At 67.2% G+C, this 13,148-nt stretch overlaps 1 protein-coding gene across 1 annotated transcript in view; it reads right to left on the bottom strand.

Annotated features, from left to right (window-relative positions):
• Positions 1–11,397, bottom strand: part of ACTR3 (actin related protein 3) — a 28,798-nt gene extending 17,401 nt beyond the window's left edge. The window contains exon 1 of the mRNA XM_029068741.2: positions 11,210–11,397. Within this exon, the coding sequence (XP_028924574.1) occupies positions 11,210–11,253 (44 nt within the window). The 5' untranslated portion in view covers positions 11,254–11,397. The remainder of the gene's footprint in view (positions 1–11,209) is intronic.
• Between the last annotated feature and the right edge of the window lie 1,751 nt (positions 11,398–13,148).

Raw genomic sequence — 13,148 nt, 5'->3', positions numbered from 1 at the left:
CGATGACGGGGGACGACCCGATGACCCCGGATCTCCCCCGGCGCTCCGAACGGTGCTCTGCACGTAGTAAGCGCTTAACGGGTACCAACGTTACCGTCATCATCGGCACCAGAGAGCCTCCCCTCCCTTCCCCCTCCCCCAGCAGGATCCCGGAGCGGCAGGGGAGAGGGCGGGGGCGGGGAGGGCACTGTACTGGACGCACCCCGGTCAAAGTCCGGCTCCCCGGGGCCTCTCCCGCTTCGCTTTCCTCCCCCTTCCCGCCCCTCCTCTCTCCCCCCGCTTTCTCCTCTTCCTCGTTCACTCAACAGTATTTACTGAGCGCTTCCTACGCGCAGAGCACCCGGACCGAGCGCTCGGGACGGACCGACGGGTCGGCGACGGACAGAGACGGTCCCCGCCCTCCGACGGGCCGCCGGTCCGATCGGGGGAGACGGACGGACGAGGGCGACGGCAGGGGACAGAACAGGGCCACCCCCGGCCCCCCGACCGAGGGGACGGTCCGGTCCGCTCCGTGCGGAGCACCGTGCCGACTGCTCGGGGGAGGAGGCCGGAGCGGGCGGACACGGCCCTGACCCTCAAGGAGCCTCCGGGCTCTCTTGACGCCCGTCTGCTCGCTCCGTCGGCCGTCTCCCCCCTTCCAGACCGGCGGCCCGCTGTCGGGCGGGGCCGGTGTCCCGCCGTTGCCCAACTGGACTTTCCGAGCGCTTAGCACGGTGCCCCGCACGCGGGAGGCGCTCCGGAGACGCGACCGGACGCGGGAACGGACGACCGGGCGCCGGGGCCGGGGACGCGGACGGGACCGCTGCCCGGAGGGGAGCCGCCGGCCCGAGCCGGACGGGAGAAGAGGGAAGAGACGGGAGGGGAGGGAGGGTCCGCCGGGCCGGGATCCCTTCCCTTCGGGAAGAGAGGCAGCGCGGCTCGGCGGCAAGAGCCCGGGCTTGGGCGGCGGAGGTCGGGGGTTCGAATCCCGACTCCGCCGCCCGTCGGCCGGGCGACTTCGGGCCGGTCGCCTCGCTTCTCGGGGCCTCCGTGACCTCGTCCGGAAGATGATAATAGTAATCGTGGTACTGGTCAAGCGCTTACGACGTTCGGCGCTCAGAACAGTGCCTGGCACCTAGTCGGCGCTTAACGAGTACCATCATCATCATCATCATCATCATCACCCGGCACGGTACCCGGGCTGGGGTGGATACGGGCCGATCGGGTCGGACGCCGTCCCCGTCCCCCGCGGGGCTCACGGTCTTCGTCCGCGCTTTCCAGAGGAGGAAACTGAGGCCCGGGGAAGTGAAGCGACCGGCCCGGGGTCACCCGGCAGACAGGCGGCGGAGGCGGGATCGGAACCCAGGACCTCCTGACTCCCAGGCCCGGGCTCCGCCCACTGGAGCGGACCGCTTCCCTAAATTCTTCGAGTACTGCGAGCTCGGTGCGGGCGGGGATCGTCTCTCTCTTTCGCGCAGCTCTACTTTCCAAGCGCTTCGTCCGGCGCCCTGCACTCAGTTAGGCGCTCGATAAACGCCACGCGACGAAGGAGAACGCAGCCCGGCCTGGCGGGTAGAGCCCGGGCCCGGGAGTCCGAAGGTCGTGGGGTCTAACCCCACCTCCGCCACTTGTCTGCCGGGCGGCCTTGGGCGGGTCACGTCACTTCTCCGGGCCTCGCTCAGTTCCCTCATCTGCAAAATGGGGATTCACTCACTCGAGCATATTTATTGAGCGCTTACCGTGTGCAGAGGCCTGTACGGTATATATTTTGCTCCACGTATACATGTATAGTATAGTATGCGCATAATATGAGCGCATATATATATACATATACGTGCTCAACTGTATATATATTTTCATCACCCTATTTATTTCGGTTAACGAGATGTACGTCGCCTCGATTCTATTTAGTCGCCGCTGTTCTTACGCGACGTCCTTCCCCTCCACTCTGTCTGTCGCCGTCGTTCCCGTCCGCCCGTCTCCCCCGATGGGACCGCGAGCCCGTCGGACGGCGGGGACCGGTCCCTGTCTGTCGCCGACCCGTCCGTTCCGAGCGCTCGGTCCGGTGCTCCGCACGTAGCGGGCGCTCAATGGATACTACCGAATGAACGCTGAGCGCTTACGAAGACTGCTAACCCCACGCGAGACAGGGCCCGTGTCCAACCCGATCTGCTTCCGGCCGCCCCAGCGCTTAGCCCAGTGCCCGGCACGTAGTAAGCGCTTAACGGGTACCACACGTCATCATTATTATTCATCCTCCTTCCCCCCCAGGAGCGACGTCCAGCCCCCCTCCCCAATCAATCATTCCTCCCCCTCCCCTGTCGAGGGCGATTCGATTCCGGACCCCCCCCCCCCCCCCGTCGATCTTTCCTCCTCAAAGAGACGAGCGGGGTCGCCCCCGAGCCCATCGGTCGTTCCTCTCCCCTCTCCCGCCAAGGACCGTCGTCGGCCTCCGGACCCCCTCGTCGACCCTTCCTCCTCAGAGAGACCATCGGGCTCGCCCCCGCGCCCGTCGATCGTTCCTCCCCCTCCCCCGCCGAAGGTCCGTTCGACTCCGGACCCTCTCGTCGATCTCTCCTCCTCAGAGAGACGACCGGGGTCGCCCCCGCGCCCGTCGATCGTTCCTCCCCCTCCTCCTCAAAGGGACGACCGGGCTCACCCCCACGCCCGTCCGGCGTTCCTCTCCCCTCTCCCGCCCGGGACCGTTCGCCTGCGGAACCCCCCCCCCCCCCCCCGTCGATCTCTCCTCCTCAAAGAGATGACCGGGGTCGTCCCCACGCCCGTCGATCGTCCCTCCCCTTCCTCTTCAAAGGGACGAGCAGGCTCGCCCCCACCCCCGTCAGTGGTTCCCCTCCCCTGCCGAGGACCGTCGGCCCCCCAGACCTCAGAGAGCCGAGCAGGGTGGCCCCCACGCCCGTCCGTCATTCCTTCCCCTCTCCCGCCAAGGACCAGTCGCCTGCAGAGCCCCCGGTCGATCCTTCCTCCTCGGAGAGATGCCGAGGATCGTCCCCACGCCCGTCAACGGTTCCTCCCCGTCCCCTGCCGAGGACCATTCGCCTCCCGACCCCCTGGTCGATCCTTCTTCCTCAAAGGGATGACCGGGGTCGTCCCCACACCCGACAATCGTTCCTCCCCTTCCTCCTCAGAGAGACGACCGGGGGCTCATTCCCACGCCCGTCAATCCTCCCTCCCCGTCTCCCGCCCAGGACCGTCGGTCCCCGGAGCCCCCCCCCCCCCCCCCCCCGTCGACCCTTCCTCCTCAGAGAGACGACCGGGGTCGCCCCCGCGCCCGTCCATCACTCCTCTCCCCTCTCCCGCCAAGGACCGTCGGCCTCCGGACCCCCTCGTCCATCCTTCCTCCTCCGCGGGACGAGCGGGGTCTCCCCCGCGCCCGTCGATCCTCCCTCCCCTCCCTCCCGCCGAGGAGGACCGGGCTCCCCCGCCCCGGCCCCGCCCGGTGCCCGGCCCCCCGGGGCGAGCGGGGCCCCTTCCGGGCGGCGAGGAGACGCTTCCCGCTCGGTGGAGCGCCTCGTCGCTCAAGGGGCCGCGACCGAAAAAAAACCCCCACGGGAACTTCCTCCTTCACGCCGGGAGCAGGCCGGGCGGCCCGACGGTCACCCCGTCCCCCGGGGCCCGGCCCGCCCCCCGAGACCTCGCCGGGGCTCGTCCACGTCGACCTCCCCCACCCCGGGGCGGCCTCCTTTTCTGTTTTTACGACATCCGCCCGGCCCCGACCCCGCGCCCGGCCCGAGCGCCGGGGTGGGTCCGGGCGCGGCGGGTGGGACCCGGGGCCCCGTCCCTCGTCCCATTGGACGGGTGAGGGAAGTGAGGCCCCGAGAGGGGAAGTCACTTGACCGAGGTCACCCGGCAGGCGAGCGGGGAGGGGCGGGGGGGGGCAACGGTAGTCGCGGCCTTTCGCCTTCCGCGTTTCCCGACCCCCCCAACCCCCCGCCTCCCGGGGCGGAGACCTCACTCGCTGGCTTCCCGCCCGCGCGTCTCTCGCCCCGGACGGACGCCGCCGGGGCCGCCCCCGGCCCGGCCGGCCCCGCGGTCCCCGCTCGTCCGGGGAGCGCTTACTACGCGCCGGGCGCAGTGCTGAGCACCGACCGGGCCGCCCCGCGCCACCTCTTTCGGGCTCCTTCCGCCGTCCCCTGGACTCCCGGGTCCGAGGGGGAAGGAGCAGGGAGACGGACGGCACCCCCACTGTACAGACGAGGACGCCGAGGCCCGAGGGAGGAGGGTATCTGTTGGGCGCTTACTGGGCGCCGGGAACTGTGCTGGGCGCCGGGGTGGACGCAAGCAGAGCGGGCTGGACACGGTCCCCGTCCCTCCTGGGGGCTCGCGGTCTCCATCCCCATTCGCCAGATGAGGGAACCGAGGCCCGGAGTTGGGAAGGGACTTAAGGTTGGTAGCCGTCGAGCGCTCACTACGCGCAGAGCACCGTTCTAAGCGCCGGGGGGAGATACAGGGTCGTCGGGTCGTCCCCACGTGAGGCTCCCAGGCTTCGTCCCCATTTGACGGACGAGGGAACCGAGGCCCAGAGAAGCGAAGCGACTCGCCCGCGGTCACCCGGCTGACAAGGGGCGGAGCCGGGATCCGAACCCACGCCCTCAGACCCCCAAGCCCGGGCTCAATCCGCTGAGCCACGCCGCCTCTCTGCCCAAGGTCACCCGGCAGACAGGCGGCGGAGCCGAGATCAGAACCCACGACCTGCTGACTCCCGGGCCCGGGCTCTAAGAACGACGACGGCGCATTTATTATTACTAATGAGAGATAGATAGTAACTTAGCATCACTAATTAGAAATGAGCGCCCACTGTGTGCCGAGCACCGTTCTAAGAACCGGGGAAGAGCGTCGGACTGGACGCGGCCCCTGCCCCCCCCCCGTGGGGCTCGCCCTCGTCGCCCCCATTTTCCAGATGAGGCCACCGAGGCCGGGAGACGGGAGAAGCACCCGGCGGACGGGCGGCCGAGCCGGGATTAGAACCCGGGGCCCGGGCTCTCTGTCGAGAGACCCGGGCGTCTCGCCCGAGACCGCGAGAAGGCCGACGCGGCGAGGTCGACCACGCTTCCGCCTCCTCGCCGGGTTTCTTACTAATAATGAGAATGATGCTGGTATCCGTTAAGCGCTCACTACGCGCCGAGCACCGTTCTAAGCGCCGGGGGGAGACGCGGGGGAATCGGGTCGTCCCCCGTGGGGCTCCCCGTCTTCGTCCCCATTTGACGGACGAGGTCACCGAGGCCCAGAGAAGCGAAGCGACTCGCCCACGGTCACCCGGCCGACGGGTGGCGGAGCCGGGATTCGAACTCATGACCTCTGACTCCCAAGCCCGTGCTCTTTCCGCCGAGCCACGCTGCCAAAAGGGAATAATGTTGGTATTTAAGCGCTGACTACGCGCCGAGCACCGCTCTGAGCGCCGGGGGCAGATCCGGGGTCACCGGGTGGTCCCACGTGGGGCTCCCGGTCTTCGTCCCCGTTTTCCAGACGAGGGAACCGAGGCCCAGAGAAGGGAAGGGACTCGTGTCGCCGCCCTCTCCGTCCCCGGTCCTCCCGGTCGGGGGGCCGAGGCCGCCCTTCGGGGGCGTCCAGCGAGGCGGGGCGACTCCCAGAGCGGCCCCTCCGGGCCCGGTTTCCGCTCGGGGGTCACGGTGATCTGCCCGTACCCGCCCCGGCGCCCAGTACAGTGCCCGGCACAGAGCAAAGCGCTTCACAAGCATCATCCTTAACCATTCAGACGGAGGCAGGAGATGACGGCATCTGTCAAGCGCCTGCTCTGTGCCGAGCACTGTCCTGAGCGCTGGGGGAGGGACAGGGCCATCGGCTCGTCCCACGTCTCACGGTTTTCATCCCCATTTCCCGGACGAGGTCACCGAGGCCCAGGGAAGTGAAGCGACTCGCCCACGGTCACCCGGCCGACGGGTGGCGGAGCCGGGATTCGAACCCACGATCTCTGGCTTCCCAGCCCGGGCTCTTGCCACGGAGCCCCGCCGCGCCTCCGGGGCGCTCGGCACAGTGCTCACGGGGAGCGCCCGATGCTTACGGTGTCTGTAAGGCGCTTACTACGTGCCCAGCTCCGTTCCGGGGCGGACGCGAGGCCGGCGGAGCGGCCCCGGTCCCGGTCCCGGTCCCGCCCGGGGCTCGCGGGCCGCGTCCCCCCCGGTCGGACGGATGAGGCGACCGAGGCCCGGCGGATAATAACGTTGGTATCCGGTAAGCGCTTACTATGTGCGGAGCACCGTTCCGCTAGAGAAGCAGCGTGGCTCAGGGGAGAGAGCCCGGGCTCGGGAGTCGGAGGTCACGGGTTCGAATCCCGGCCCCGCCACCTGCCAGCTGGGGGACCGTGGGCGAGTCACTTCCCTTCTCCGGGCCTCGGTTCCCTCATCTGTCAAATGGGGATGAAGACCGGGAGCCTCACGCGGGACGACCCGATGACCCCGGATCTCCCCCGGCGCTCGGAACGGTGCTCGCCGCATAGTAGGCGCTTAACAGATACCAACATTATTATTAAGTCGCTTCACTTCTCCGTGCCTCAGTTCCCTCATCTGTCAAAATGGGGATGAAGCCCGGGAGCCCCACGCGGGACGACCCGATCCCCCTCCGTCTCCCCCGGCGCTTAGAACGGTGCTCGGCACGTAGTAAGCGCCTAACGGACACCAACATTATTATTAGGCGGCAACTGAGGCCCAGACGATAACAACGTTGGTATCCGGTAAGCGCTTACTATGTGCGGAGCACCGTTCCGCCAGAGAAGCAGCGTGGCTCAGCGGAGGGAGGCCGGGCTCGGGAGTCGGAGGTCATGGGTTCGAATCCCGGCCCTGCCCCTGGTCAGCTGGGGGACCGTGGGCGAGTCACTTCACTTCTCTGTGCCCCGGTTCCCTCATCTGTAAAATGGGGGTGAAGACCGGGGGCCTCCCGTGGGACCGCCCGATGACCCCGGATCCCCCCCGGCGCTTAGAACGGCGCTCGGCACAGAGGAAGCGCTTACCCAATACCCACGTTATTATCCGAAGCGCCGGGGGAGATACAGGGTAAGGAGAAGCGAAGGGAGGCGCCCCGAGTCCCCCGGCCGACCGACGGCGGAGGGAGGATCGGAACCCGGCTCCTTCCGACGCCCGGGCCCTACCCGCTGAGCCACCATCGAGGGGGTCCACTCGGGGCGGGCGGAGAGGGAGGGACGGGAAGCAAAATCCTCAGCGCGTCGGAGACGGGGGTGGGGGACACGTCGGGAAAGGACGTGAATCGTGGCCTGCCTCTTTTCGCCGCTTGAAAACCAGAACTTCAGAAGGCCGACCGCGGGGGAAATCCAACGCTAAAAATAACGCGGCGCGGGGGGGGGGGGAGTCCAAGACAGCGCCGGACCCCAAACCCACCCACAACCCTGCTTCCCCTGGGTCTCGCCTCCCTACGGTCGCGGAGCCCCACGCGGTCCTGACGATCGTCTTATTTCTTTTGTCAGCTTTTTTTTTTCCCCTCTCCTTTATTTATTCTTTCAACGGTTCTCCGTTCGGCGCTCACTGTGGGCCGGACGCCCACGCTAAGGGCGGGGGTGGACGCGAGGTCATCGGGCGGGACCCGGTCCCCGCCGCATCTAGGCGCTCACCGCGCGCCGAGCACCGTACTAAGCGCTGGGGTGGCCCACGGAGAAGCCGCGGGGCTCGGCGGCAAGAGGCCGGGCTCGGGAGTCGGAGGATGTGGGTTCTAATCCCGGCTCCGCCCCCTCGTCAGCCGGGTGACTCTGGGCCGGTCGCTCCGCTCCTCCGGGCCTCGGTGACCTCATCCGGAAGATGGGGGTGAAGACCGGGAGCCCCACGGGGGACCACCTGACCACCGTGTCTCCACCCCGGCGCTTAGAACGGTGCTCGGCACACAGCAGGCGCTTAAATACCCTTTTTATTATTATTATGAGAAGCCGACGGGGTTGGACGCTCACCGCCCTCATCCCCGTTTTGCGGAGGCGGGAACCGAGGCCCAGTGAAGCGACCTCCCCAAGGGCACACGGCGGAGAGGTGGAGGAGCCGGGATTAGAACCCGGGGCCTCCCGGCACGGCCCGGGCTCGTTTCCCGCAGGGAAACCGACGGCACGAGGGGAGAGGCCGGGGCGAGCGCTTGGCAGACGTTTCTTAAGCCGCAGCGCTCCGCTGTCCCGGACGAGGCTGCCGGTTCGCCCCGGGCAGGGAATGGCACCGTTTACTGCCGTATTATACTTTCCCAGGCGCTTGGTACAGTGCTCCGCGCACGCTTAAAAGCGCTCAGTACGACTCGACGAACCAATTTACTCCGGGAGGAAGGAAGAGATGTTCGAAGGCAAAATGAGAAGTCACTTGGCCCTAAAATGGGGATGAAGACCGCGAGCCTCCCTTGGGACAACCCGACTCCCCTGGGTCTACCCCGGCGCTTAGAACAGTGCTCGGCACATAGTAAGCGCTTAATTAACAGATGCCAACATTATTATTATTAGGGGGAAGAGGGCGGGGCCCGGGAGCCAGAAGGACCCGGGTTCTAATCCCGGCCCCGCCACTTGTCCGCTGGGCGACCCTGGGCAAGTCACCTCTCTTCTCCGGGCCTCGGTTACCCCATCTGTAAAATGGGGGTGAAGACCGTGCGCCCCGGGTGGGACGTGGGACTGTGTCCACCCTGATTAGCTTCTAATAATAATGCCGGTATCTGTTAAGCGCTTACTAGGTGCGGAGCCCTGTTCTGAGCGCTGGGGGAGAGACGGGGTCATCGGGTCGTCTCACGTGAGGCTCCCAGTGGACAGATGAGGTCACGGAGGCCCAGAGAAGGGAAGCGACTCGCCCACGGTCACGCAGCTGACGGGGGGGGGCAGGGCCGGGATCCGAACCCGGGACCGCCGACTCCCAGGCCCCGATAAATGCAGTCGAGTGGATGAATCCGCCCCAGCGCTTAGAGCGGCGCTTGGCCCGCGGCAGGCGCTTAACAAGTAATAGTAATAAAAACAATAATGTTGGTATCTGTTAAGCGCTTACTATGTGCCGAGCACCGTTCTAAGCGCTGGGGGAGACACGGGGGAGTCGGGTCGTCCCGCTGGGGGCTCCCGGTCTTCATCCCCATTTTCCAGATGAGGGAACTGAGGCACAGAGAAGTGAAGTGACTCGCCCACAGTCACCCAGCTGACAGGCGGCGGGGCTGGGATTCGAACTCATGACCTCTGACTCCAAAGCCCATGCTCTTTCCACTGAGCCACGCCGCTTTTATCTATACTGACGCTGCGGGTGCCCGCCTGCTTTTGTTTTGGGGTCCCTCTCCCCCGTTCGAGACGGCGAGCTCGCAGTCTCTGCTGCCCAAGTGGACTTTCCAAACGCTCTCTGCGCTCGGTAAGCGTTCAATAAGTACGACGGGGTGAATGAATGAACGAATCCTCAACTGACGGACGGGGCAGGGGAGGGGACGGGTTGGATTCTCTGCGCCGGTGAGCGCTCAGTAAGTACGACGGAACGAACGAACCAACGAATGAATCCGTTGACGGACGGGGCAGGGTCGCGCCGGACTGGATTCTTTGCGCCCGGTGAGCGTTCAGTAAGTACGACGGGAGGAACGAACGCACCCTCCGCCGACGGACGGGGCAGGGTCGGGCTGGATTCTCCGCGCCCGGTGAGCGTCCAATAAGTACGACGGAAGGAATAAGTGAACGAATCCTCCGCCGACGGACGGGGCAGGGTCGGGGACGGGACGGGCCGGATTCTCCGCGCCCGGTGAGCGCTCACTGAGTACGACGGAACGAACGAAGTGAACGAATCCCCCGCCGCCGGACGGGGCAGGTTCTCCGGGCCCAGCCGGGGCTCGAGAAATACGGTATTCTCTTCTGGGCGGGTCTCGGGAGGGAGAGACGGCGGCGGAGCAGAAGCTCGGGGTTCGTCACCTTATAAGGGGATGGGGGAGCGGGAGGGCAGAGGGAGGGCGGGAAGGGGCCCTGCCCGCCCGCCCGGGCCCGGGGGAGGAGGAAGTGCCCGCCGGCCCCGTTTCGGTTCCTTCTGAGGCCGGGCCTCCCCCCCCCCCCGAACTAGAGCGGGACGACCCCCCGCCCCCCAACCCCCTCGTCATCCCGCTGCGAAAACGTGCCACGGGGGAGGCCGGCGATCGCCGCAGGCCGAAGGGGGCCGGGGGGGGGGAGGGCAGAAAGGGGGTGAGGGGAAGGAGGAGGACTTGGGGGGACGGGGAGGGGTGCGAGACCCTGAGCCCGCTGTCGGCTCGGGATCGTCTCTATGGCCGTGTGGGACGTGCCGAGCGCTTAGTGTAGTGCTCTGCACACGGGAAGCGCTCAATAAATACTACTGAATGAATGAAGGGGGGGGTGGAGAAGAGGAGGGGCGTGGGGAGGAGGAGGGGGGTGAAGGGGGCGGGGAAGAGGAGGGGGGTGGGGGGGAATGGGGAAAAGGAGGGGTGTGGGGGGGATGGGGAAGAGCAGGGGGGTGGGGAGGGTGAGGAAGGGGGGGGTGAAGGGGGTGGGGAAGAGGAGGGGGTGGGGAAGGTGAGGAAGAGCGGGGGGTGGGGGAATGGGGAAGAGGAGGGGGGTGGGGAGGGTGAGGAAGAGCAGGGGGGTGGGGGGATGGGGAAGAGCAGGGGGGTGGGGGGATGGGGAAGAGGAGGGGCGTGGGGGGATGGGGAAGAGGAGGGGCGTGGGGGGATGGGGAAGAGGAGGGGCGTGGGGAGGGTGAGGAAGAGCAGGGGGTGGGGGGGATGGGGAAGAGGAGGGGGGTGGGGGGGTGGGGAGGGTGAGGAAGAGGAGGGGCGAGAGGGGAATGAGGAAGAGGAGGTTGTGAAGGGGGTGGGGGCGGATGCGTATGGGCGAGGGGGATGTTCTCCAGGCCTACCGCTCCTTCACCCGCCCCCCCCCCCCCGCAGCCCTCCTCTTCTCCAACCTGCCCCAGCTGCCCCTCTGCTCCCTGCCCCAACTGCCCCTGTCCCAGAAGCCCCCGCGCCCCCCTGCCCCAGCCCTGCCCGTCCTGCCCCTGTCCCAGAAGCCTCTGCGCCCCCTGGCCCAGAGCCCCCGGGCCTCCTGCCCCTGCCCTTCCTGCCCCAGAAGCCCCCGCGCCCCCTGCCCCAGCTGCCCCCGTCCCAGCAGCCCCCGCGCCCCCTGCCCTGCCCGTCCTGCCCCTTCCCGGCAGCCCCCGCGCCCCCTGCCCCTGCCCACTGGGCCGTCCCAGCAGCCCCCGCGCCCCCTGCCCCGTCCCGGCAGCCCCCGCGCCCCCGCCCTGCCGCGTCCCCTTACCCGGTGCCACAGTCCACCACACAGGCCGGCAGCCGCCCCGCCATGTTCCCGCCTCCTGGGCCTTCCTGCTCCCGAAGCCTGGGCCGCCGCCGCCGCCGTTCCGGGGCTGAGGCGAGTCGTGTGGGCCGCCCGGCGACAGGACCATCCGCGGGCGGGGCCCCAACCAGCCGCCACCGCCCTCCTCCCGCCCCTCCCGCCTACGCTTCCGCAACACGCTCCGCCCGCCCGCCCGCCCGGCGGGGAGGCCAGGGGCCGGACCCGCCCTCCTCAAGATGGCCGCTCCCCCCCCTTCCCCGTCAACGCCGACTCGCCAGGGCGCATGCGCGGCACGCGCTCCGCTCCTGCCTCCCCCCGGGGGGAACCTAGCGACTGAGCATGCGCAAAGCAACGGGGCCGCCCCACCTCCTCCCCCCGGAAAGCCTAGTGGCGACTGAGCATGCGCAAAGCAACGGCACCGCCCCACCACCTCCCTCCGGAAACCTTAGTGGCGACTGAGCATGCGCAAAAGAACGGGCCCGCCCCCACCTCCCCCCGGAAAGCCTAGTAGCGACTGAGCATGCGCGGAGATGGGGGGGGGAGGGGGCCGCGCCCCTCTCCTTCCTCCACCCCACAACCCCGCCGCTTGGGCCTGCGACTGAGCATGCGCGGCCCGACGCGGGTGAGGCGCGCGCCTCTCCTTTTATTCATTCATTCAGTCAGTCAATCGTATTTATTGAGCGCTTACGGTGTGCAGAACGCTGGACTAAGCGTTTGGAATGGACAATTAGGCAACGCAGAGAGACGATCCCTGCCCAACGACGGGCTCGCGGCCTAAGGGGGGGGTAAGATGGACGGCAGTACGAGCGCCACCTCCACGCCGAGAAGCCTAACGATTGGAGACGCGGGGGCGCGCCGGAAGCCTAGCGACTGAGCATGCGCGGGGTGGCAGGGGCGCGCCCTTCCTCCTCCACCCCCCCCCCCACAGAAATCCTAACGACTGAGCATGCGCAAGAACGCGGGGTCGCTCCCCTCTCCCTACTCCTTCCTCCTTTCTTCTTAAGCAAAGCGCCTGAGCATGCGCGGGGGGACGAGGGGGCGACTTCCCCCCCCACCCTCCGATAACTGAGCATGCGCAGGTAGACGAGGGCGCGATCCTCTGCTAACTGAGCATGCGCGGGGGGACGAGGGTGCGATTCCCCCCACCCTCCGGTAATTGAGCATGCGCAGGTAGACGAGGGCGCGATCCTCTGATAACTGAGCATGCGTGGGGGGGGGCGAGGGCGCGATTAACCCCCTCCCTTTAACTGAGCATGCGCAGGGAGACAAGGGCGGGATCCTCCTGATAACTGAGCCTGCGCGGGGGGCGGGGGGGAAACGAGGGCGCGATCCTCCCCCCCGCCTTTTCCGATAACTGAGCATGCGCAGAGAGACGAGGGCTCGATTTCCCCCCCCCCTCCGAATACTGAGCATGCGCAGGGAGACGAGGGCTTGATTCCCCCCCCTCCGATAACTGAGCATGCGCGGAAGGCCTGCCCCCTCCCACCTCACACCCTCATTCATTCATTGACTCATTCAATCGTATTAATGGAGCGCTTACTATATGCAGAGCACTGTACTAAGCGCTCGGGAAAGTATAATACTAAAGTACCAGAGTCAAGAGTGTCAATGCTGGCCCACAACCAACTCACAGTCTAGAACTAGCTCTCTTTCCCTAAGCAGCGCGGCTCAGTGGATAGAACCCGGGCTGGGGAGACAGAGGTCATGGGTTCGAATCCCGACCCCTGCCACTTGTCAGCTGGGTGACTGTGGGCAAGCCACTTCATAATAATAATAATAATGTTGGTATCTGTTAAGCGCTTACTATGTGCAGAGCACCGTTCTAAGCGCTGGGGGAGACACAAGGGAGTCAGGTTGTCCCACGTGGGGCTCACAGTCTTCATCCCCATTTTACAGATGAGGG

Source organism: Ornithorhynchus anatinus, chromosome 1 (assembly GCF_004115215.2).
Source record: "Ornithorhynchus anatinus isolate Pmale09 chromosome 1, mOrnAna1.pri.v4, whole genome shotgun sequence".
In the NCBI taxonomy this organism is placed as follows: Eukaryota; Metazoa; Chordata; class Mammalia; order Monotremata; family Ornithorhynchidae; genus Ornithorhynchus; species Ornithorhynchus anatinus.
Note: the sequence above shows the minus strand (reverse complement) of the source record. Positions and strands in the feature narration are given on the sequence as shown.